At 45.4% G+C, this 25,350-nt stretch overlaps 1 protein-coding gene across 2 annotated transcripts in view; it reads right to left on the bottom strand.

Annotated features, from left to right (window-relative positions):
- The window catches only part of LOC124797501 (inter-alpha-trypsin inhibitor heavy chain H4-like), a 134,588-nt gene that overhangs the window by 95,403 nt on the left and 13,835 nt on the right, over positions 1-25,350 (bottom strand). For both annotated transcript variants that reach the window (XM_047260791.1, XM_047260792.1), the window contains exons 2-6: positions 18,878-19,044; positions 18,651-18,761; positions 16,518-16,656; positions 14,878-14,992; positions 10,980-11,140 (exon numbers count right to left, since the gene is read on the bottom strand). In XM_047260791.1, the coding sequence (XP_047116747.1) occupies positions 10,980-11,140; positions 14,878-14,992; positions 16,518-16,656; positions 18,651-18,761; positions 18,878-19,044 (693 nt within the window). The remainder of the gene's footprint in view (positions 1-10,979; positions 11,141-14,877; positions 14,993-16,517; positions 16,657-18,650; positions 18,762-18,877; positions 19,045-25,350) is intronic.

Here is a 25,350-nt window from a genome sequence, read left to right as displayed (position 1 = left end):
GTATGGCTGGAGCTCGTCAGAAATTTGACCGACTTTGTCCTGTTTGATGACTTCTGCTTTTGCCTCTGTTACTTCCTTTCCCTATCCTCCATCTTCTTTACCTCAGTCCAGCCCCCCTCTCTTCTCCATTTTCCTGGTAATTCCCACATCCTTACCTCTGGGTGCCACTCCCCCGCCAATGATAGGGCTCCCTCAGAGGATGCCTCTTTCAGGTCAGAGGCCAGGTGCCACACTTCAGCCAAGGGACACACATTTTTCCATAAGATAAGCTCAACAGCCATAAAGTTTTTTTTATAAAATGCATTTTAACCAACAGCTGTTTATTTGTCCTGTTATATACCGGTTTCAGTTATTAACCATCGTCCAGGATGTAGGGTACAACAGACTTAACTTGATAATTTCGATATTGTTCAGCTTCATAGGAATTTGGAATGATTTAAACTAAACTGTTGTACCCTACATCCTGGATAGTGCCTAATGACTGGAACCGGTAGATGACTAATAGGACAAATAAACAGCTGATGGTTAAAATACATTTTATAGATTGACACACACGTCTTTGTGCCTAGAGTTCGCCTGCTCTCTTTCAGTTCCCGATCTCGCAGAAGCTTGCTCTCTGTCTGTGCCCTCCCTCCTCATCTTATGAAAGAGAAGATGAAGAAACGCAAGTCCCAGGACAAGCCCTCCCCCCCCCCCAATTCCAATGACCCAAGAGGTACCATCTCACCCCTCGCCCCCCCCCCCCCCCCCCCATAACCTTGGTCTGACCTCTTATTTATGGGTGTCACACCATCCTCATTGGTGGCAAATGGTGCCTCAATGTCATGACTGGCTCCAGTCCTTTTGCTTCCCATCTGGGTTGCCGTTTCTATCCTCATTCAGTAGAACTATAATGGATACTGCCGTCACCTCCCAGAGTGCAATACCTTATTGCCCTCTACACAGCAGCTCCAGGAATCTCACTGTTTTAATGCTCAGTCACACACCCTTTGTGGGTTCTATACTTTCTGTCGGAAACGGGTTGGCCCTTTGAGGGCTTCCAGTGGTGTCCACACTTTGGTCCATATGGATATTGTTATTACGTGGATCCCATTTCATACCACACTGGAAGCAGTTGCTGTCCAGGTCCACTTGGACTCTGCAATCACAGTTTGCAATCTTTGTCTCCTTCCTGACAGCTCACACAATTCTGCTGCTTTAACTGGCTTCTTCAGCAGTTCCCCTTTCTCTTCCTCTTCCTTGGGGATTTGAATGCCCATCACCCTTTGTGAGACAGTGCTTTTTCATCCAGTCATGGGCTCCTCTCTGATCATTTTCTTGGGGACCCTGACCTGTGTCTTTGAAATAATGGTTCCCCTACTCGTTGTAGTATTTCATATGGCACTTTCTCTGCCATTGATCTTTCACTCTCATCTCCTTCTCTTCTTCCTTCCTTACAACACGATGACCTCTGTGACAAAGATCACTTCCCGTTGATTCTCTCGTACCCTTCCCGCCTCCTAATGACCAGGTTACCCCACTGGTGTTTCCATCGTGCTGACTGGCCTCTGTATACCTCCCAGGCAGTTTCTCCGCAACCTTTACTGAGTTCTATTGATGAAGTCGCCTATGATCTCAAATGGTTCAAATGGCTCTGAGCACTATGGGTCTTAACTTCTGAGGTCATCAGGGCCATATAACTTAGAACTACTTAAACCTAACCAACCTAAGGACATCACACACATCCATGCCCGAGGCAGGATTCGAACCTGCGACCGTAGTGGTCGCGCGGTTGCAGACTGTAGCGCCTAGAACCGCTCGGCCACTCCGGCCGGCGCCCGTGATCTGTCCAGTAAGATAATACAGACTGCTGGCGTTGCCATTCCTGACTTGACAGGCTTCGTTCACCGTCGGCCAGTTCCATGGTGGATCATGGCCATAGCTACCGCTATCCATGATCGTAGTCGCACCTTGCAACATCTTAAGCGACACTCATCCTCTGCTGGTCTTATTACTTTTAAATCGTCATGCCAAAGCCCATTACTTACTCAAACACAGAAAATGGGTGTATTGGGAACGCTTTGTCTCCTTTCTAGACTCTTCTGTCTCTTCATCATGAGTGTGGGCCACTCTCCACACCCTACAAGGTTGTCAGTGCCAGTCTTCCATTTCAGGCCTTGCCCTTCCAGGTGGCCTTTGTACAGATCCATCAGTGCTCATGGAACACCTCATGACCCATTTTGTGATGGCTCAGCATCAGCCTCCTATCAAGCTGCCTTCCTTCTCAAGAAACAGTGGGCTGAAGTTTCCCACTTATATTTTATTCCTTGTCAGGTGGGATCCTTCAATGAACCATTTAATGAATGGAAGCTTCTTCTGGCCCTCTCTTGTTCCCACAGTTCAGCTCCTGGCTTGATTTCATACATAACTAAGTGCTTCAACACCTCAATTTTCCATGACAGGTGTTTAACTGTATTTGGCTCCAAGGTATTTTCCCCTCTCAATGAAGATATAGTATGAAGAGAAAGTATTGTGGTTCCTGTCCTTAAGCCTGGCAAGGATCCAGCGATCCTTGATAGTTACCAGACAGTGAGCCTGACTGATGTCTCCTGTCAGTTAGTAGATCAAATGGCGGCTTGTCAGCTCAGTCGGGTCTTTGCCTCTCGAGACCTTTTATCTCCTTACCAGTGCAGCTTTTTGGAGGGGGGGGTCTCTAATCAGTCATCTGCTTTGTCTGAAAACCGCTATTTGACAGGCCTGTTCTCAGTGTTGCTAACTTATCACAGTCCTCTTCAATCTTAATAAGGAAAACGACAAAGCTTGGCGCCATCACATCCTCCTTACGCTGCATGAGTGGGGCATTTGGGGCCCCCTTCCAGTTTTTATTTCACCTTTCCTGTCCCACCAGTCATTTGGAGTCTGGGTTGCTATTGTTCTCAGCTCTACGCAGACCCAGGATAACGGCATTCCATAGGGCTCCACATTAAGAGTTCTCCTTTTTCTCATAGCTATTGATAGTCTTGTGGCCTCTGCTGGACCATTGGTACGTGGACGTTTCATGCATTTGGGTTGCCTCCCACTCGGTGGCCTCTGCAGAAGAGTGGCTCCAGGATGCCATCCGGTGCACTTCCACTGTTTTCAATTCTCTCCCTTAAGTCGAGGGTGGTGCATTTCTGTCAACATAATATGGCCCATCCTGATTTGCAGCTCTACCTCAAAGCCCACCGCCTGACTGTGGTCCCCCAGTTCCGTTTCTTAGGTCTGCTTGCTGACAAGAAGATTACTTGATTGCCCATATTCATCATCTGAAGATTGGCTGCTTTCGTAAACTCACTGTTATTCACTTCCTTGCCCATAGCTCTTGGGGTGCAGATTGTTTGATCATTCTCCGCCTACAATGGGCAGTAGTTCTGTCTCATCTGGACAACGGTTGTCAAGTTTGTGGATCAGTTGCCCCTTCCACGCCGCTCCTCTTGGACCTGGTTCACCATTGTGGTTTCTGTTTAGCAACCAGTGCGTCCCACAGTAGCCCTGGTGAAGGTCTTCTGGTTGACACTGGGATTCCTCCCTGTTCAATTCTGTAGTCTCATCTCTGGTTTCCTATGGCATCACTATCTGCTTTTTCGCTCCTCCTCCCTTCTATTCTATTCTTTTCATTGCTCTGCACCGTCACACACCCACTGCCTCGACTGGGTTTACTGGTTGGGCTCCATCTTGCTTCTCTCAGCCTTGACTTCCATCTCCCCTCCTCGTCCTCTTCCTCACATTCTCTCCCGATCACTCTCCCCCCAATCCCTTGGTTAGTTCCTCAGCCCCAGATTCCTATGGATTTATGAGGTTTGAAAGCCTTCATTGGTCCAGTGGCGTTCCATTGCTCTGAAGCCTCTTACAGGAGTTTCAGGATGCCGTTGTTCCCTACACCTTTGGCTCTAAATCCACCGATTATGTGCAACATGCCTTCATGTCTTCTGTTAGCAAGGAACACCATCTCTCGTCACCGCGTGTGGTGGTGTTTATTGCGGAACTGATGACAATCTATAGAACCATCTGCTTCATTAAACAGTCCTCACTCACCCAAGTTCTGTTATGTACATACTCAATGAGTAGCCTCATAGTTTTTGCCGCCACTCCTTAGTTTCTGCCATCCATGATCTTCTCGTTGATCTTGCTGATGCTGCTTGTTTGGTTGATTTCCTTTGGATTCCTGGACATGTCTGTGACCCCTCTGGGGTGGGTTTGGGGCTTTGTATCAAATCCCTTTTTACTCAATCGTGGGCCAGATCTTGGGAGGCTACCCCACTGTCCAATAAACTTAGCGCCATCAAGGAGACTCACCATAAGGCTTCTTCCTTCTACCTCTCCCAACTGGAATCTACCATCCTCTGCTTTCTTTATATTGACCATATTAGGCTGACCCATGGGTTTTTATGCAATGAGTCACCGACAGGCCTCTCCTTGTGGTGACCCATATTTTGCTGGATTTCCCCCACGTTTTGGCCCTTCACCCTAAACATGTCCTCCCACCGTCCTTGTCTCGGTTGTTAGCAGACGATTATCACATGGTTACATCCGTCCTCAGTTTTCTTCCAAAAAGTGGTTTCTCGACTCAGGTATCAGTCGAATTTTCCTCTAGAATTTAACTAGGGTAGGCCTTCATTATGGAGATCTTGACCTTGCCTCCACACCGGCTCTCCCCGCCTTTTCCCTACATTTTGTCTTGTCCATTGTCCTGTTTTGTTTCCCCTTTTCTTGGGTCTTCTTCCCCTGGAGCTGTCCGCATTGCAAGGTCATAATAGTCTGGTACGGTATGGTTGTCGGGACAAGTCGGTGGCGGTGCTCTTCCTGTTTCTATCCACCCCCCTCCTACTTTTTCCTTTTCTTGCTGCTCTGACATCCCTCTTCCCTCTTTGTTTGCACGTTATCCCTTTATCTTGACTGAACTGTGCTCTTTGTGTTGTTCCCCCCTTGATTACTGCCATCTTAGACCATGGAACCGATAACCTCACTGCCTGATTTCCCTCGCCCCCAAAAAAATCAGCCAACCACCAACCATAACATTGAACAATACACTACACCTAGGAAGTGACTGTTAGCGTTATGGTAAGCAAAAGAAAGTTTTGGAGCACATTTTGAAGCGGTATTGTGAGTGCGCTTTATGAATAATGCAGCTAATGGGCATGTGGAAGGCAACAAGCTTCTTATTCCGATTACTTTTCAATGTGTCACACTTCGTCGTCCTCTCTGTACCTTTCCAGTATGCATGAGGGCATGAGGTGTGAATGTCCCCCGCTTCGAAAGGTCAAGGGCTGTTTAAAAGGATTGTCAGTAGATGCGACAGGCTTCTCGAAAGAGAAACTAGGGAAGCTAAACACAGGGACTCCTTGAGGCAAGGTCAGTTCTGAGGGCGAAGGATGGCCTTCAGCCAATAGGAACATGGCAGTTCGAACGACTGCCGGGGTGGCCGGTCCGTAGCGACGCGGCTAGTCTGGTAGCCGGGACGTACTTAGGAGCGGACGCAGTGCTGGAGACGCTCCGCCTGGAAGCTGGTAACACGTGAAATGCAGTACACCACAGCAGATACAGTTTTTTCCCTCTTTGGCTCGTCTCACGAGCGTACTTGAAAATTATGTGCTCAAACTTCTCTGTGGGTAACTTCCCAGCTCTAAGCGGACGAGCTTTTGCCTTTATGTAGTAGCGGTATTTTGCATAGTGCTTCGCGGTGTGCTTCATCGTGGCGACTCATGGAAGGGTTGTGCACTGGCGTGCGATACTGAATTCCCTTCATCTCCTCATAGTGTGACCATTGATAGGCTGATAATACGAGACCAATTAGCCATTTTAATACTTGTCAGCACCGTTGTTGGTACGGAACAGTGATTCCAAATTATGTTCAATTATAACATCTAAATTTGTAATAAAATTTCAGTCACCTAAAAGAAAGAAGAAAAAAACGAGTTGGAATTTTCAGACAATTACTTCTCGTCTCCCAAAGCTCAAATCCATAATCGTAACAGTAAGAAGCTCCTTATTACCTTACTAAATAATGTCAAATGAACTAGCATTCCCCCCGTTTTTTGATAACACAGTAGGAATGTGGATGTAGTACTGTAAAAATGCTAACGCTTACGTCCCCCGTTACTGAGTGTGTTGGTTTTGTGTATGTGTCTTGTTATCCGTTGCGTGCACTAGTGTTTTATAAGTAATTAAAAATGAGGGTCGTTCTCATACGAAATGTTATCACGCACATTCAACAACAGCATCCAGTAGGGGAGATAGGAATATTGTGTCATACTAGTATATGAGCACCAAATAATCAAGCAGGCAAGCAGCGAAAAGCAGCAACGCAAACAAGAAAGTTGGTTACTGCGCACTTTGTGTGTGTACGTACTTTTTTCCTGAATGCCATAGACCTACGTAATTCCAAAGTGATTTAACCACTTCTGATTGTGTCCAGTTTTGACATGTGGAATAAATTAGCCGCAATAGTGGAATACGTACGTCCCATTCTAGGACTACAAGAAACGGATTCCGTAAAAACTAAAACTATCGATAAAGGTACGAACGCTTGATTTTGCGTAACTGATCATTCACAATCTAAAATTAATGACAACAATAAATTATTGTATTTGTATGCAGTGACACTGATGCCCGACTGTCTGTTAAAGAACATAAACCAAGAATGCTAATCGTCATCGCTGTTTTATTCGTGAATTGTTATAGAAAAATATAGATGAAACATTAAAAATGATGCGATTGGACACTAATTTAGGGTGACGCATATGAGATTATTTATTTCACCCACCCAAACAAGGGATGTCTGGGATCCGTTTTCTATGTTTCTTCTTCTCCGCTTCTGCAGCTGCTTTCCTCCGGATACTTAGTGGTGCTATACCCATAATTTGGTGCATTTTATTGACAGCAGTTGATCGTAGACAGTCGGTCACAGTGGGACAAGAGTCGTTCAAACCTGTATCAACGTGTTTGGCATGTGCAAAACTTTTGCGAGAATGGTTCAGAATACTCCACTGCGGAGAAACATAGCGCCAGGGCAGATGTTAAAAAAAACTTTTGGCTGTGCGCCCCAGGTGGTTCCTGTAAGGAGACGGATGGTGTTGTGTGCAGACACTTCGAGCTTTACTTCTTCGCAGTGAACTTAGAACGGAAGGGAGCTGTCCATCCTTACTCCAAGGTATTTGGGAGTATCGCAGTGGAATAGCTGTTCTCCTCTCCAAGTAAAGTTCAGTTTTATTTTAGCATTTCTGTTTCATATGGGGTAAACACAAATTTGTGTGTTTCTAGGATTTGGCCTTAGCTGGTTAACATTATAGTACCTAGCCAGCTTTTTGAGAGCTCTTGTTGCAGGTTCTCCACCTCCTCAAAGGTTTTACCTTGGGCAGCAATTGCTGTTTCGTAAGCACAAATAAATCCTCTAGTTGGTTGGTTGTTCGTGTGAAAGTTATACAACAGCGGGGATAGCACGATTCCCTGAGGGAAACTATTTTTCTGAATCCTCCACCGACTTTTTTTATTTTGTAGTATGGCGAAGTATCTCCTACTTTGCGGAAAACATTGGATGAACTGTGTTTAAACGACAATCCTTTGCGGCTGGATACACAATTCTGAGCAGATTTTTCTGGTTGGCCATATCATAAGCTGCAGTGAGTTCACCGAAAACCACACCAGTGGCTTGACATCTTTCTTAACCATTCTCAATGTGTTGGACTAAATTAAGGATCTCTTCACAACAAGACATTCCTTGATGGAAGCCTGACTGCTCTCGTGAGCCTTTTGTCAATGTATTCTGATATTCGATTTAGAATCAACCTTTCCAGTATCTTGCACAAATGGCAAAGAAGTGAAACTGGACGAAAGTTTTTGGTTCTGTTGTCTCTTCCCAGGCTTTAGAAGTTCTGCTACTTTGTCTTTGCAACAAATCTTGAGACTTTGCAATTTTGAAATACAGTGTTCATATGATTTAATATCCACTGTTCTGTAGCAGGTCCAAACAATGTAATTTGTTCTGCCCGTAATATGTCTAAGCCTGCAGCTGTATGGTTCTCATAGACTTGAATACCGTATTCAGTACGTTTAGGTTGAAAGTAGTAGCGGGGCAGTCTTTCTCATCAACACGTCTCGCGTGATTGGAGTTTATAGATCTTCCCTTAGGCTTACAGTTCAGAACTGACTGACTGGACAGTTTTAGCAACAGTTATCTTCGAGAGATTAGGAACATCAGTTGTTGGGTTACTTTGAGGGTATTCTAGAATATCCATACTTTTCGATTGTTCTCTTTCATATGTAGATTTGGTACTAGGTCGCATCTTTTTTACTTCGGGAAGCTAATTCAAGATAAGGGAGATCTTCACCTGTTTGGATTCTTTCCTCAGAGAAGGGATCATTCTCTCCAAGAGAGCCTCGAAATGTTGAAGTCCTGGTATGTGGTTCGTTCTTCATCCTCTTGGGATATACTTGTGAGCCAACTTGAACTTATTTGATATAATCGTCATACATCTCCGGATATGGATCGAGTTTTAGGACTTTCATCTCAAGTTACTGTGTGAAATTCTCCCATTGTGCTTCTTGAAGTAGACAATATCTTGTTTCACACGTGCTTCATGGGAAGAAATAATAGGTCGATGTTGCATCTGCTTCACTGACTTGCAAACATTCTTACTTACTTGCTGTGCAAGATGTTTACTGACAAAAGTGTTATCTGAGCTATATCCACGACGCCATCTGGCACTGCTGAAGGATGGTGACATCTTCAGGTCACTGATTAACACCAGCCCCATTTGTTAATCCAGTCTTCCATTTCTTCTCTAGTTTTATATGTTTCCCTTTAGCCCCGTGATGTACTGTGGCAGTTAAAGTCATCAACTGACTGTGAGTGTAAGTTAGGCAGTTCAAGTGGCTCCATGAAGCCGAAGTTAGGTGGTTTACCTACAGAGATCACCGGGCATGACTGGATCTCAACCGCCAGGAGCTCTATGTCGTAAAGTGATGTTGGGCCTACTGAAATGATGTTTGGACCACGTTTTACTGTACACTGCTCTACCATTCTTTGTATTTCATCTTTCACTGATGAGATTCATTCCACTAATTTTGTATGAGTTTAAACGTTCTTAAAATAATCATAATCAATTCGAACTCCATAGCTGATTGACGTCAACGTGTATGACTTACGAGAAACACAACAACTACATTGATACACATTCATTGTGCTGCGGCGGGTCTCGTTCGTTAGATCATTATGATGCCGCGTTCTCACCGTGTCTTGATTTAAGACGTCTAGGTGTCTCGTGTAACAGTAGAGGAAAAATCTGGAGATGACTGTCATATAAACATTCTGCCGACCGCTTGGCGGAAGTAGGGCGAGCAGTAAGTGCACGAGATACAGCACCCCATGTCTCTACCAGGCTCTCGACAGAATGTTTATACACTGACGACATAAACGAAAGATTTAGGCGTGTTTCTACATCTGAAACATGATGTCTATTCCATTTTCGTGTTAGTAGCATAATATTCGCTTTAGTATGCGACTATAAGGCTACAAGTCATGTTTGCTTTAAGCATAGGTTGTGATGGCAGTAGGCGTTTGTTACCTTTGAGAGTGGATGTAGCGAGATGGCGTTACTCAAGAACGTCTTTAAGGCGGAAAAGGTACTGTTATCAACACCTCACTGAGTATGAATACGGTCGGGTAGTAAAGCTACCAGAAGATGAATGTTCCTTTTGCAATATTGCAGAAAGACTTGCCAAAAATGAAGCCACTGCGACTGTCATGAGAATGTACATTCGCAAAGAGACCGGACTCCAAATGTCGACAAGGCACTACCAGGAACGAAGACAATCAAGTACGGCGTATGGGTCTGGCGCATCGTACTGCATCTGCAGCAGCAATTAGAGGAGCATTTGGCACCACGCTGACACCACGAACTATTCGATTACTTCAAGGACAGCTCTGAACCACATGCCAGATAGATTGTATTCCCCAGACCACTGCCATTTGTGACATCAATAGCGTCAAGCGAGAGCTAGTTAGAGGGCAGGGCGGACGTCTGTTGTGTATTCTTATGAGAGCTGGTTCTGCCTCGGTGGCTGTGATGGCCGTGTGTAGGTTAGGAGGAGGCCAGTTAAGGGCCTGCAAGCAACCTGTCTTCGTGCTAGACTCACTGGACCTGCACCTGGGGTTATCGTCTGGGGTGAGATTTCGTAGGACAGCAGGAGCACTCTCGTGGTTATCCCACGCACCCTGACAGCAAATTTGTACGTCAGGCTGCAGGTTCGATGTTATGTGCTGCCATTCATGAATGCCACTTCAGGGGGGTGTATCCCAGTAAGATAACGGTCGCCCACGTGTCGCTGTTGCAACCCAGCAAGCTCTAAGAGCGTTGACATGTTTTCTTGGCCTGCTGTCTCACTAGATCTGCCTCCAATCGAGCACGTGGTGCATCATCGGACGACAGCTCCAGCGTCGTCCACAAACAGCACTAACCTTTCCTGTATTGACCTACCAAATGCAGCAGGCACAGAACTTCATGCCACAAAATGACATGCGGATCTGTACAACACAATACTTGCACATTTGCATGCTTGCATTCAGCATTCTGGCAGTTACACAGTTTATTAATGTACCAGCATTTCACATTAGCAGTGACTTATCTCGCGCATACATTAACCTGTGATCTTTCAGTGTCAAACATTTAAATACGTTACTTAGACAAAAGTATTCCCGAAATTTCATCACTCTGGATTAATTATTTTTTTGCTGTTGCGATTTTTTCCGTCAGTGCATGATCGTCATATGCAGTTTCTTCCTCTAATGTTACACAAGACAACTCGGCATCATGATGATGTTCTAACGAACGAAACTGGTCGTAACACAAAAAATGTGTATCATTGCGGCTGTGGTGGTTTGCATTAACTGTTAATATTGGTATCTAAGTTAAGGACGATGAGCTGCCAGAAATTGTTGATGAACGACGAGAGGGGTGACTCACGAGTATCTGGTTGGGGCTGGCGGCGTGGTCGACGTCGTAGCGCACCAGCAGCTGTCCCTGCACGCCCTCCGCCCTCAGCGCCGCCTGCTCCTCCCTGCTGGGAGACCACCGCACCTCGGCTGTCGTGGCCGAAGGCCTCTCCGTGTGCGCCAGAGGGTTAGCTGCGTGAAGAATCGTATGTACTAAGCGTTACGGCATACTATTAAATGGTTCTTTATTCACTACTTCAATCCTCATTACTGTAAGAAACTGCAAGTAGGCACCATACAGTTATCCACGACATGATTTACAGTAAGGTAGATGATTAAGATAAATACAATGTGTGTATTTAGATGATAGCGCTATGTTGAAATAGCGGTCGAAAAATCCAAGTAATGAATGCTACTGATCGATGAGATGAGTGAATGCATGAATGGGAGGATTTGCTACATACACTGACGGAAAAAAAGATCGCAGCACCAAGAAGCAGTTGCTTGACATAAACGAAAGTTAGTGGGCGAGTTTCTGCATCTGAAAGATTATGTCTGTTCAAATTTTGAGGCGGTCACCTAAGAGTGTCACTAGTAGCCTCTCTATGAGGTTGCAAATCATGTTCAAGGGTGAGACTGGACGTCGTAAGTTGATGTTAGTCAAGAATACCATAGGACGAAAAAGACCCTTTATCAACACGTTTCAACGTGATCGTGTAAATACGACTACGAGGAGCTGGATGTTCTTCTTGCGATATTGCAGAATGACTTGGCAGGAATATACTCACTGATAACGATGGTCACGAGAAATTATGGTAGCACAAAGTGCGAACTACGGACAGCCACGTGGCTCTGGCGCATCGTACTGCATCTGCAGCAGCAATTTAAGCAGCAGTTGGCATCACAGCGACACAATGAACTATTACACATCGGTTACTCCAAAGTCAGCTCTAGCGTGTACTCCAGAAACCACCAACATCTGCGACTTCGTTATTATCAAGCGAGAGCTCCTTGGAGGGCAGGGTGGAGGTATGTTTTGTTTTCTGACGAAGACTGGTTCTGCCTCGGTGCCAGTGATGGCCGTGCGTTGGTTAGCAGGTCTTTTGGGACCTGCAACCAACTTGTCCGTGTGCTAGATACTCTGGACCAGGTACACCTGAGTAAATGGTCTGGAGTGCGATTTCGTATGACAGATGGAGCTCTCCTCGGTTATCCTACGCGCCCTGACCGCAAACTTCTACGTCAATTCAGTGATCCGATCTGTTGTGCTGCCATTTATGAAAAGTCATCCAGGGGTGTTTTTCAGTAGGACAGAGATCGCCCACATTCAACTGTGTTAAGCCAACATGCTCTGTAGAGTGATGACATGTTGCCTTGGCCTGTTCGAGTACATATGGGACATCTTCGGACGACAACTCCAGCATCAGCCACAAACGGTATTAACCGTCCCTGTATTGACCGATCGAGTGTAGCAGACATGGAACTCCATCCAACGTACGTAAAACACAATGGGTGTACGTTTGTATCCTTGCATTCCACATTATGGCCGCTACACCGGTTGTCGACATACCAGCATTTCATATTTTCAATGGCTTATGTCGCGGTTTCATTAACCAATGATCTTGCAATGTTAATCATGTAAATATGTTACTAGACAAATGTATTCCCGAAATTTAAATATTCTAAATCAATTGCTTTTTGGTGTTGCGATTTTTTTCCGTCAGTGTAGTACTGCCGAGTTTCTAAGTTACGGGGAGAGGAAAGGGAGGGGGGGGGGGGGGAGACTCTTATTACTGACCACATAGGATAGGCAATAGTTATAGATATCGGCGATGATTCCTAGCACATTTCTTATTACCTATTTTGGCCAAAGCCATCATCAGATCAAAATAAAACTCAGTTTCATGGAAGAGGTAATTGTACAGCGAAAGACACACAGTTTCTTACAAAATAAATCTCAGTGCCATAGAAAAACTAAATTTAGCAATCATCAATTAATGTTACCATTTTATAACAGATACTTACCGAGCCAGTACAGTTTATATGAATTTCTGACATATTTGGCTCTCAGGTAGGTAACGCTCATATACAACATTCTCTACGCAAACATTTTTATTAATTTAGGTCACTGAGTGGTACAATAGGAAAAAAAACATCGTGAACTGAAGCTACAACGACACTGGAACCTTTTAGCCTTCAGGACCATCTGGCATTTTTATTTGCAAAGCCCAGTGGTTTTAAGATTCAGGTCAGTTGGACCTCGGGATGTTTGCTAATACTCATCATATCCGTAATTGCAAACACTTCGCTGCCTCTACAGAAATAAATAACCTTGATCAAGCGATAGAAATGCCGTCTGCTGTCTGGTGTCGTTGTGGGCCCGCGATGTAGTAAGGAATTTTTATGAGGAAGTAGATAAGAATCGGGAATTACTATAGTGACGACTCTGGCGACAAACGGAGAAGTCCATTGTCATAAATGACGCCGGCCGCGGTGGTCTAGCGGTTCTGGCGCTGCAGTCCGGAACCGCGGGACTGCTACGGTCGCAGGTTCGAATCCTGCCTCGGGCATGGGTGTGTGTGATGTCCTTAGGTTAGTTAGGTTTAAGTAGTTCTCAGTTCTAGGGGACTTCTGACCTAAGATGTTGAGTCCCATAGTGCTCAGAGCCATTTGAACCATTTTGTCATAAACGACTTTCACGAAGAGCAGACTGTAATGGCCCCGATCCTGCGAACCAAAACATCACAAACGGTGAAGTTCGTTGGCTGTTCGCGTGCTACTATCGTGAGCATCTGTGGAAAGTAGTTGTAGGACGGTAAAGTCAGGAGTAGGCAACAAGGTGTTAGAAGTCCAAGCGTCATTACGAACCTTTGGAAGTCGGAGAATTGCCCAGTATGCAAAGCAAGATACGCAGCGATCTACGGCACATGTGGTCACAGAGTACTATGCTGGTGCAGGCACAACCGCCTCCGACCACACTTCACCGCACATTGTTCGAGATGAGGCTTCGCAGTAATGACCCCTACGTGTTCTCTCGTCCAGCTACGTCGTCCATTACAACTGCAATGGTCACGGTATCATTGATATTGTACAGTCGATCAATAGAAACGGGTCGCCTGGTCGGATGAACCACGTTTCTTGTTACATCAGGTCGATGGTGACGTCAGGGTGCTCGAAACGAGCACCGCGGCACGGACACAGACTGGTGGGGCCAGTGTTACACTATGGGGCCGTTGACCCGAATTTCCATGGGACATGTGATGACAGTCGAAGGCACCAAGACAGGTGTGGACTCCATGAAGATTATCATGGATCACCTGCATCATCCGTGGTGTCCTTCCCGTCGGTGATAGCATCTTCTCGCAGCAAAACTGTCTGTGTCACAGATCCAGAATCTGGTTACAGTGATTTGAGGATCGTGTCAGTGACCTCACGTTGATGTATGGCCACCAAATTCGCCTGATCTGAATTCGCATCTGAGACGCTATCGTGTGTCAGCTGCGCCCTACATATCACCGGCCCACAATTTTCGTGAATTGCCTGTCATGTACGTAGACATCTGGTACCACATACCTGCGGAAGTCTACCAAGGATATGTCGAATCCGTGCCATACAGAATCGCTGCTGGTCCAACAAGCTATTAAGAACGTGATCATAATGTTTTGGCTCGCCAGTGTCTTTCTCCCGTGTGCTATAGCTAAGCAACCAAGTTTTTATCAAACAGTATAAATCATACCTGTTGTCAGTGTGTAGTTCTTTAAACTATTATACACAATACCAAAATACCACACAAAATTCTAAATGTAAGTGGGGAATGGAGTTGTGAATCAGGTGATTTCACCTTTAAGTATATGCCATCTACCTTCCTCAGTGTATAGACAAAAAATTACAAATGAAACGCCAGAAGTTGATAGCAGTGGTGTACTTACTAGAGTTCTTCTCTTCGTCTAAGACCTCGTTGCTTTGCTGCAGACTGGGGACTTCGAGGAGGGTGATGTCACTCGTCTCGTTGATGTGCACCTCCACAGACAAGTCGTTCACGATCTGTGTCAAAAGATGGAAGTAAAGGGAACACACTGTCACTGGGTAAACAAAGTTCTATGAAAATATTCATGCACCTAACTTAAAATAAGTTCAATACGTTAGTGACAATAACTGGTAATGTTGAGTATAATCAGATCCTCGATTTTGATTCCACACATTTCAAGCAAAATTTGTACAACAGGACTTCACAATGCATCTTCCATACTAAAAACATGTATGCAACACAATTTCGTCTTTCACATGTTTTCAGGACAAAGTGGACGTCAAAGAACGGCAGTTTGGAAACACTGTAATCACCTGTGCGGCAGTAAAGTCTACTACAGACAACTGTCATCCTAGCTGTTGAACAAATTATCATTGGTGTGATGGCGCTATTGAAACTTCAACTGTTAAGGTAGGGTGTATGATGCCGACGCTGATCAGGCCTGAAATCTCATACGGACTACAGTTCAGAGATAACTTTAAATATTCCATGAAAGCGTTTATGCATCGAGGCAACGTCACATCACGTTCCACACTTCATTTCTTCTATTATCCCTTACAGTTATTTACAAAGAAACTGGACTGCACATTCCCTGTCGAAAATTTGAAGTGCATAAATTAAAATATCAGTCACAGTAATCTCTATTAGCCACATGTTACTGAACACGTAAATGGTAAAACATTCATCCTAAATAAAGACAAACGGAGTCGACATTATAAATCATAACAGCCATCCTTGCGATACACAAGTTTTTAACTTCATAACAGGTCGGAAAAAAGTAACTCCCACCTTGTACAGGACTGGCCTTAAAGGTTCAAGCATTACTTCTGCTTTTGGAAATTGGAAATTTGTAGTAAGATCTTATGGGACCAAACTGCTGAGGTCGTCAGTCCCTAAGCTTACGCACTACTTAATGTAACTTAAACGAACTTACGCTAAGGACACACACACACCCATGCCCGAGGGAGGACTCGAACCTCCGACGGTGGGAGCCGCGCGGACCGTGACAAGGCGCCTGAGACCGCGCGGCTACCCCGCGCGGCACTTCTGTTTTTGGTATCATTGTTAGCTGGGAGACCTTGAGACACAGCTTCAGTCGTCTAACTGAAAATGGTTTCCCTTCCTTCGTAAGTATTATACCCATGACTCCAAATTTGTCTCAAGTGAATCAGGTTAATATAGACGTCTGATTTTTTATGTCGAAGAGAGTTGACAAATTCCAATGTTAGCATATAACTTGCTCTTGATTAGCACCAAGATCCTAAGCTCAATGTTCCAGTCATATGGATCCATCACCACCACCAGGGTCACTTGCCTCCTTTCCATAAAACAGTTCTGAGAGTTAACTCGGACTGTAGCTTGCAGTATCATTTTAGTGTAACGCACAGTGCTTCCAAAGTCTAAGCACTGGTGCAGTTTGGAATTGAGAACAACAATTATCTACTCAGATAATGCACAAGTCATTAACCCACGCGGCTTGTCTGTTCCGTGGCAGAATGAGAATGACAACTAACTGCAGTTACTTGAGTAGAGCTGACGTACCTGTCCGGGATTGAGGTTGATGCGCAGGTGGTAGGCGCCCAGCTCCCTCTGCAGCAGCTCTTCGTACGTCAGGTTGAAGGTCACCTTCTTCTGCGCCTCTACATTCACCGACACAGATACCACGTTTGAGTCCCTGGTGCTGAAACGTAGAAATGTTGCATCTGTAAACCAGTATTTTAAGCACTTGATCGTCGCCTAAGGGCTGATGGACATCTAGCGTAACACGATAAAAGAAGAGAGCTCACTATCAATGTCCTTTTTCAAACTCTGAAAACACTAAGAGCATTGACTGCAAGAAAGCCAATTACTTGTATGTGGCAAATTTCTGACATAGACACTTCCAGTTTACTGTGACCGCCTTACTGCAGTCTTGCTGTCTAATCTTTAAGTGCTCCAACCGCGTTAGCTCGGAGCAGCCTACGTCCTCAGTTATTTGCTGGACATACTCCAGCCTCTGACTTCCCCCAAGAGCTTTTAACTTCCACAAGTCCCTTCCCCGATATTCCCCACAAGTGCTACCACCGTTTCTTCTCCTTGTCGTTGTTTTCCATACGTTACTTCATCCACGAGTTCTGGAGAAAACAATCTTATTGCTGATCTTATAAGTCCCCATAAGTTTGAAAAGTGTTCTCCAGCTAATGTTCAACATTCGTCTGTAGCACCACATCTCAAACGCCTCAACTCTCTTCTTTTTCTTTTTCCCACAGTACATAATCCACTAACATAAAATGATGTGCTCCAAACGTACATTCTCAGAAATTTCCTCCGCAGATTAAGGCCGATGTTTGATGCATGTAAACTTCTCTTGGCCAGGAGTGCCCTTATTGACTGTGCTAATCTGCTTTTTATGTTTATTCCTTGCTTCGCTCGTCATACATTGTTTTGCCTCCAAGGTAGCAGAGTTCCTAAATTTCCGTTACTTCGTGGTCCCCAATTTTGATGTTAATTTCGTCGCTAATTTCATTTCTATTACTCTTCATTTGTTTCGCCTTTTTTTGGATCTACAATGAGTCCATATTTTATAGTCATGAGACTGTTCACTCTGTTCAACACGTTCTGTAATTCTTCTTCATTTTGACTGAGGATAGTAATGTCATCAGTGAATTTTATCATTGATATCCTTTCACCCTGAATTTTAATCCCATTTTTCAGTCTTTCTTGTGTTTCCGTCATTGCTTCTCCGATGTATAGGTTGAACAGTAAGGGCGAAAGACTGTACTCTTGTCTTACACTCTTTCTAATCTGAGCACTTCATTCTCGGTCTTTTAGTCTTATTGTTCCTTCTTGCTTCTTGTACAAACTGTATATTATCTGTTTCTTTCCGTACTTTACTTCTATTTTTTTAAGAATTTCGGACATCGTGCACCATTTTACATCGTCTAGTGCTTTTTCGAGGCCCACCAACCCTATAACCCTTGAGTTTTTTAAATCTTGCTTCCATTATCATTCCCAACGTCAGAACTGCCTGCCTGGTACCCTTACCTTTCCGAAAGCTCATATCACTGCAGACGCACCCCAAGCGCCCCCCCCCTCCCCACAATCACACACACACACACACACACACACACACACACACACACACACACACACTCCTGTATATCCTCTGCATGGCCAATAAGAGCAAAACCCCTATTCATCTCCTGTAGGCGCGTGACACCACTTTCCAATCCCTTATCCAGCGTTACTGAAAACCTAGTCCTCTCTCCAACTCCATTTTAACTAGTTTGCGTCCCAGTGCATCGATAGGTCGTTGAGACAAAACTTTCCAAACCCAAGTCAATAACTACGGCATGAGCCATTCGTAGCTTTTCTGATCAGCACTTCCATGTAACCACTCATGGCCACTCTGTTCCATCCACTGAAGCTCGAACAATGCCGCAGAAGTTTGAGTATGTTCTACAGAAGTACAGATTGCTGCCCCGGAAATGAGCTGCTGTTATAACCATTGGTAAGTATATCGGTAATATTACCCGAGCACCACACACTTTGAATTTGAGCGTTAAAGTCGGTAACAGCTGTTCGTTACTGCCTACATTCCTACGACAAATGCTCCATATTTCCAAACTTACTAAACTACGAGTGCAACATTATTCATTAACTCTGTGGTAGCAGTAACCACGCTGAGGCCGCTACCTGAGCTGCACGTGCGCGGCGCCCTGCCCGGCCTGCACGGCCTGCTGGTACTCCTCGCGCGCCTCCTCCTTCCCCTTCACGTACGCCTCGTACGCCTTGCCGTCCATCTCTCTGCAACAACACAACACGTCACCTTGTAGTGCACACCCTGTCACTGGCGTTATTCGTGATGCCACACGTAAGAGAAGTTTCGCTGATAGCAGGCTGCTAGCGGGTCTGCAACTCACATGACGAATCCCGATATGAAGGCAGTCTCCGGCAGGACGGCGTCGAAGCTGATTTCTCTGGACACGTTGGCGGTGTTGGCCACCCTGCTGGTCACCACTGTCTTGGCGTACCGGTTCCGCACGTGGCTCACCACATGGAGGCTGTACACGTCTGGTGGTGGATACTCCTGAAACAAGGCGTAAATCTAGTGTTATAAATAAGAAAAAAAAGTTATGATTTAAAATATCACTGACTTTGGAGGCGACTTGCTGGCCATTTTGTGGGAACCAGATCAGAATTTTCAGTGAGTCTTCCTTTTCCTGACCTTGTCCCGTGTCTTCGCAGTAGACGTGTTGAAGGTGTCCATTATAATTGGCCATCATCCATTTATTTTGTTCTTATGTAGCTTCTTCTCGCGAGCAGTCTTTGCTGTCACATCTGTGACACACTCATCCACTTCGTCATTTCCACGGCTGCTTCATCTATATGAGTCTATCTGCCTGAGGCCTTTGACGTGTGTACGGCATCGGCCAACGTCTAGCGATGGCGACGTCACACCATCCTTGCAGGTTGTAAGGAAAACAAGGCGTTCTGCTTCAGTCTATTCCGTATGGGCTGTCCTGGGAGTGAGGGCGTGTTTTCCTCTTGTGTGATACGGTCTGTGTGGCTGGCTTGACGTATACTGAGAGGGAGTAAGCAATGTATGGAAGCCCGGAGGTTCTAGGCACTTCAGCCCGGAACCGCGTGACTGCTACGGTCGCAGGTTCGAATCCTCCCTCGGGCATGGATGTGTGTGATGTCCTTAGGTTAGTTAGGTTTAAGTAGTCCTAAGTTCTAGGGGACTGATGACCTCACATGTTGAGTCCCATAGAGCTCAGAGCCATTTGAGCCATGCATGGAAGCAGCAACGGGCTTCTATTAACGAAGTGACTATATCAAACATACACAGCTCATCTCTACTGGCCTCTTCTGCAACACAAGGTAACGCGTTCCTTTATTTACAACGTGCCACACTATACTGGAACTCTGTGGTCGCTTAGGGTATGTTGTCGAATGAGTATCTGACAGAAAGCCGCGGTTACAATCAATGTGGCGCATATACCGTTCTGTTTATGTGCTGTTTGATTCCTGATACTGTGTGGCAACACCATATCTCATTCACCAAATGTTTTGCTCTATGTATCGCTTTAAATACACGCTGTAACGGTTTTAAGCGTTAATTACACCTGAGATTGGACATGGTGAGTTGTCGTTAGTCAAGAATAGCTTCAAGGCGACAAAGACGCCAACGTCAAAACCTCACTGAGTTTGAACGAGATCGTGCAATAGGGCCACGACAAGCTGGATATTTCTTCTGCCATACTGCAGAAAGACTTGGCAGGAACGAGCCACTGTATGTGACTGCTGGCAGCGGCAGTCACGAGAATGAACGGTCGAAGGAAGACCGCAATCCGGACTGCCATGAGGCACTGCCCAGAGGGAAGACCACCATATCCGGCTTCTGGCCCTGGCGCGTAGTACTGCATCTCCAGCTGCAGTTTGAATAGCCATTTGCACCAAAATGACCGAACTAACTGTTAGAAATGAGTTACTTCACGGTTAACTCCAAGCCAGACGCCGTGTAGCGTGCATTCTACTCATCACAAACCACCGCCGTTTGCGATTTCAGTGGTGTCAAGCGAGAGCTCTTTGGAGGGGACGGTGGAGGTCTGTTGAGTTTTCTTACCGAAGCTTGTTCTGCCCTGGCGGCCGTGATGGCCGTGTGTTAGCTAGGAGTGGGTCAGTTATCGGCCTGCTACCAACCTGTCTTCGTGCTAGACTCGCTGTACCTACACCTGGGGTCATGGTCTGGGTTCCGATTTCATATGACAGCAGGAGCACTGTCATGGTTCCCAAGTACAAAGATTGCAAATCAGTACGTCAGTCTGACGATTCGGCGTATTGTGCTGCAATTTATGAACTGCATTCCATGGAGTGTTTTCCAACAGGATAACGATCCACCCATACGGCTGTTGTAACCCAACGTGCTCTACAGTGTGTCGACATGTTACCTTAACCTGTTCGATCCCCAGATCTATCTCCAAAAGAACACATATGAGGCAGAATCGGTTGATAGCTCCAGCATTAAACGTCCCTGTTCGACCGACCAAGTAGAACAGCCATGGATCTCCATCCCACAGACTGACATCCGACACCTGTACAACTCAATTCAAATACGTTTGCATGCTTACATTTAACATTCTGATGGTTACACCTGTTGTTAATAAACCAGCATTGCGCATTTGCAATGGCTTATCTCGCCCTTACATGTGATCTTGCAATGTTAATCACTTAAATACGTTACCCCGACAAATGTATACCATAAATCACATTACTCTACATTAATCACTTGTTGGTGTTGCGATTTTTTCCCTCAGTATGTATGCAGGCTGTCCGTAATTAAAGTTTCTGTATTTTGTCGAAAGAGAACCACTGCTCTGAACGACGTTAAATTTGAAAAACTAGCTATTGACCTAGGGGGTAACGTCATGGAACAAAATAAACTTAATGAAAATTTTACCACTATGTGATACCTTAAGCGTCTTAACCTAAATGAGGTCGGCTACAAATGACAGACGAATTGCAGTGCGATAGGCTATGGTTTGAGTTGCGCATTGCACCATCCGTACTGTTCAATGTGCCCGACTGCACAAGTTCGGCACTCAATACATTTGCCACTGTTCATTAGGTAAGCCTGTCCACCATGGCAAGATCGCGTCACTTCGGCTGAGAAAAATCGGTTTTTAATTGTCCTGACGCGGAAAAGAGCATAGAAAGAAAATTGACATCGGTTTTTAATTGTCCTGAGGTCAAAAACTGCATAAAATGCAAAATGACATATTTTTCTAACCGTCATGAGACTGGCGCAAGACATGTTCAGTACGTTGTCCACAGTTTTGCGCCACACGTTGAAATCGAAAAACAGCATGTTCCACAGCAAATCGAAGCGTCTTAGGGTTCACGTTCAGAATGCGTTGCGCAATTTGTGCCTTCAGTTCAGCTGCGTTTGTAATCGGAACACTGAACACGGCATCTTTCAGATAACACCAGAGCCAGAAATCACATGGATTAATATCAGGTGAATTGGACGGCCAGACTGTAGGGAAATAACGGCTGACAATTCAAGCATTCCCGAAATGCCTCCGCAGCAGCCGCTGCACTGGTTGTGCAATGTGCGGAGGAGCGCCATCTTGCATAAAAATAATCCTTTCCACACGTCCACCATGTTGTATTGTTGGAATGATGTTGATGCCCAAAAGAGTCCCATAGTGTTTACCTGTGACCGTACACGTAATAGGATGCGCAGGGCTCACCTCTTCGAAACAACACAGCTCTGCGATAAACTGTCGTGTCCCGGGAGATAGTTCGAAGGACACGTAAATACATAGCAGGGGTCTTACCTCAGGCATGTACTCGATGAGTGGAAGCTTGCGTGGGCTGCTTTTAGAGCTCCGTCAGCTGTTAGATACAGGCTGTAAGTGGTGCAGAATACGGAATTCGGTCAGGATAGTTAAGGAATCAGGGTAGAAATCCTAAGTGCCCCCACTTGCCGCGTAACACTTGATGACTCCTCTGGCACTATCTCCACCTAACTTCCCATCAGTAGCCCATCTGTTTCTCTGAAAACCTATCACCGTAGCAACTGGGCTGTCAAGGCTCGTCAAAATTTAGTACGACGTACGGTGACATGCGACGTAGAAACGGTGTCGACTGAAGACTTCGTTGTCTTACTCTTATTTCTGTGTCGATTTGCCCCTATTTAAGTGGTCCGTAGGCGGGCTTACAGGGCACTCTCAGCAGCTGGTCACTTAGTCTGTGCTCTTCCAGTACGATATTTGGTCACATCTGGAGACTCCTTCCTGTTGCTGGCTGCGCCTCGGCATGCAGACGGTCGCGTAGCCCCGCGTGTGACTCTCTCACAAGGCGCCTCGAGGTCGGTTCGCGCTATTATCATTTTCAAACACTGAGGCAGTGTTTCCTGGCTTCCATGTAGTCGATTTCTAGACTGCCTCAGTGGAAGAATTCTCTGATTTTATAATGCATATCTCTCGCGGAACTGAGATTTGCAACAAAACAGTCTGGAACCGCGCGACCGCTATGGTCGCAGGTCCGAATCCTGCCTCGGGCATGGATGTGTGTGATGTCCTTAGGTTAGTTAGGTTTAAGTAGTTCTAAGTTCTAGGGGACTGATGACCTCAGAAGTTTAGTCCCATAGTGCTCAGAGCCATTTGAACCATTGTTTGCAACAAAACGATGTATTCAGCCCGCACCACACAGTCACCTTTGCGGAATGGACTGGTACCAGTCGATGCGCGTGTGGATTTTGCCTGTTTTTCTGCATATTGACTTGTCCTTGACGATGGAAATGGGCTTCGCCTGTCCACAGAATATTCCATGGCGATTCATTGTCCACTTTCATGTGAGCGAGAAATTTCAGAGGAACGTTTGTCTTGCTCGCAAGTAAGCAGGATACAACTCCTGAACGTACGTGATACTGTATGAATAGCAATGCCGTGTTCGCAGACGTGTGCAACGTTCGAGCAATTCCCCGTCTTTTCCATGTTTGCGTATCAACGGTTGGCCGCTCTAGCATTGCTGTGGCCACATCTTTAACAGACGTCGGATCAACTGCTTGTCTCCCTCTACAACATTATATTTCAAAAGATCCTGGCTTTTAGAATTTGGTTCTCATTTGCTAATAACCCTTAGCAGACATCGAACCAATGCCTCTTGAGTGTCCTAAACTTCTGTAGGGCTACTGGCGCACAGCCACTGATCTTGTGAAAGAGCTTTACCAGCAACACGCGTTCTTTCATGAAGACAGTCAAGTTGGGCGTCTGCGAGGAAAACTGAGGAACAGCCGTGGGCTGCGGATATGTTGGTGTGCATATTGTGACACTTACAGCGTCATCTATTGATCAAACTTTCGTAATTGTTTTCCACGACGTTTTCTCTGAGTCAGTGTTGTGCTGGTGAAATTTGACGTCATTCTTACCTGTGGTACTCTTTCTGCAGCGTTTTGAAAGTCGAACTTCAATTATGGACACCACGTATATATTCACATACACATTATGCAACAGGTCTTTGTACGTTTGTGTTGAGAGCACAGCACAAATCATGTAACATTAATCTGATTGTTCTGTGTAGAATCCTTGTGTTGTTGGGATCAAATAATGATTCTAAAGTTAAAAAGGAGCTTCCTCGTGGTTATGGATATTTCGTTCGTTATTACACTACTATTGACATACAGCAGCACTGAATAGTCACTAAACTTGCACTGATGCCTTATGGGGAGGTAATTACAGAATTGTTGCCCTGTTTTAATTTGATCGATAGTTCAGTTACGGCCATGTCTTCCCCGGCCAACTTATTCAAATATTAAGCATTTCTTTGCTTCAGTAAATTGTTGTAGTTTCTGATTACTGAAGGTAAGCTTCTGTCGAGAGTTCCATGGCAACAGCTTTTCCGTCTTCTCGTTATTGTACTCTGTTGCAACGTTATATTACTGGATCATCATACTCAACAGACCACTTCACATGCAATTAAATTTCCATTGCGTTACGTATGCATGTCTGCTATGAATTACACCCGCGAATAGTGAGATCGCGTAATAATATTCGTTCCTTTGGGCTTTACTCACTTGTAAAGAGGGCAGCCTCAATCAGAGCCTTTTCAAGTGAAACTTTAATATCCACTTACGGAGCGAGGCGTTCAGTAGTTAGCACAGTGGACTCTCATTCGAGAGGATGACGGCTCAAATCCACGTCCGACCTTCCAGATTTAGGTTTCTCGTGACTTCTCTAAATCGCTTCAGGCAAATGCCAGGAAGGTTTCATCGAACTTGGGAGGCCAATCTTTTCCCCATGTTTGACACGATCAGAGCTTGTGTCGGTCTCCAGTGATTTCGATGCTGTCGAGACGTTAAACCCTAATGCTCCGCTCTCCTTCTTTTTTTTCTTTAAAATAAAAAAAAATCGCCCACACAGGCGAACGGGCTGTGACATACCCGTTCAATAGGTGGTTCTGCTGGCCTGTGTTTGGGGTCCTCTACTCCGCCCCCCCCCCCTTTTTTAACCCCCCCCCCCCCTCCCCACGGCCAGAATTGTGTTTGTGATCCCCATCTGTCTGCGTCTAGTGTTATCCCACGTGAAGATGTGAGAAATGTGTAACTTGAGGCGGGACATTGGTGCCAGCTAATTGGTGTGTGGGAAATTGCATAAAAACAATAACCAGTATGGCCAGCATAACGTCCCTCGTCGTTAATCCGCTGGCCGAATCCGATCCGGGGCCGGTGCCTCCATGAATCCCACAAGCGGCGTGCTAATGCGCGCGGATATCTGGGAGGGTTTTCCTACAGTAAGGTAACATATACGAGGGTTATTCGGAAAGTAAGGAACGATCGGTCGCTAAATGAAAAGATTAAGTTTTGCACAAGTATGTTAAGCAGTGTTTC

Source organism: Schistocerca piceifrons, chromosome 1 (assembly GCF_021461385.2).
Source record: "Schistocerca piceifrons isolate TAMUIC-IGC-003096 chromosome 1, iqSchPice1.1, whole genome shotgun sequence".
Lineage (NCBI taxonomy): Eukaryota > Metazoa > Arthropoda > Insecta > Orthoptera > Acrididae > Schistocerca > Schistocerca piceifrons.
The sequence above is the reverse complement of the archived record's forward strand: the minus strand, read 5'-3'. Positions and strand labels throughout refer to the sequence as shown.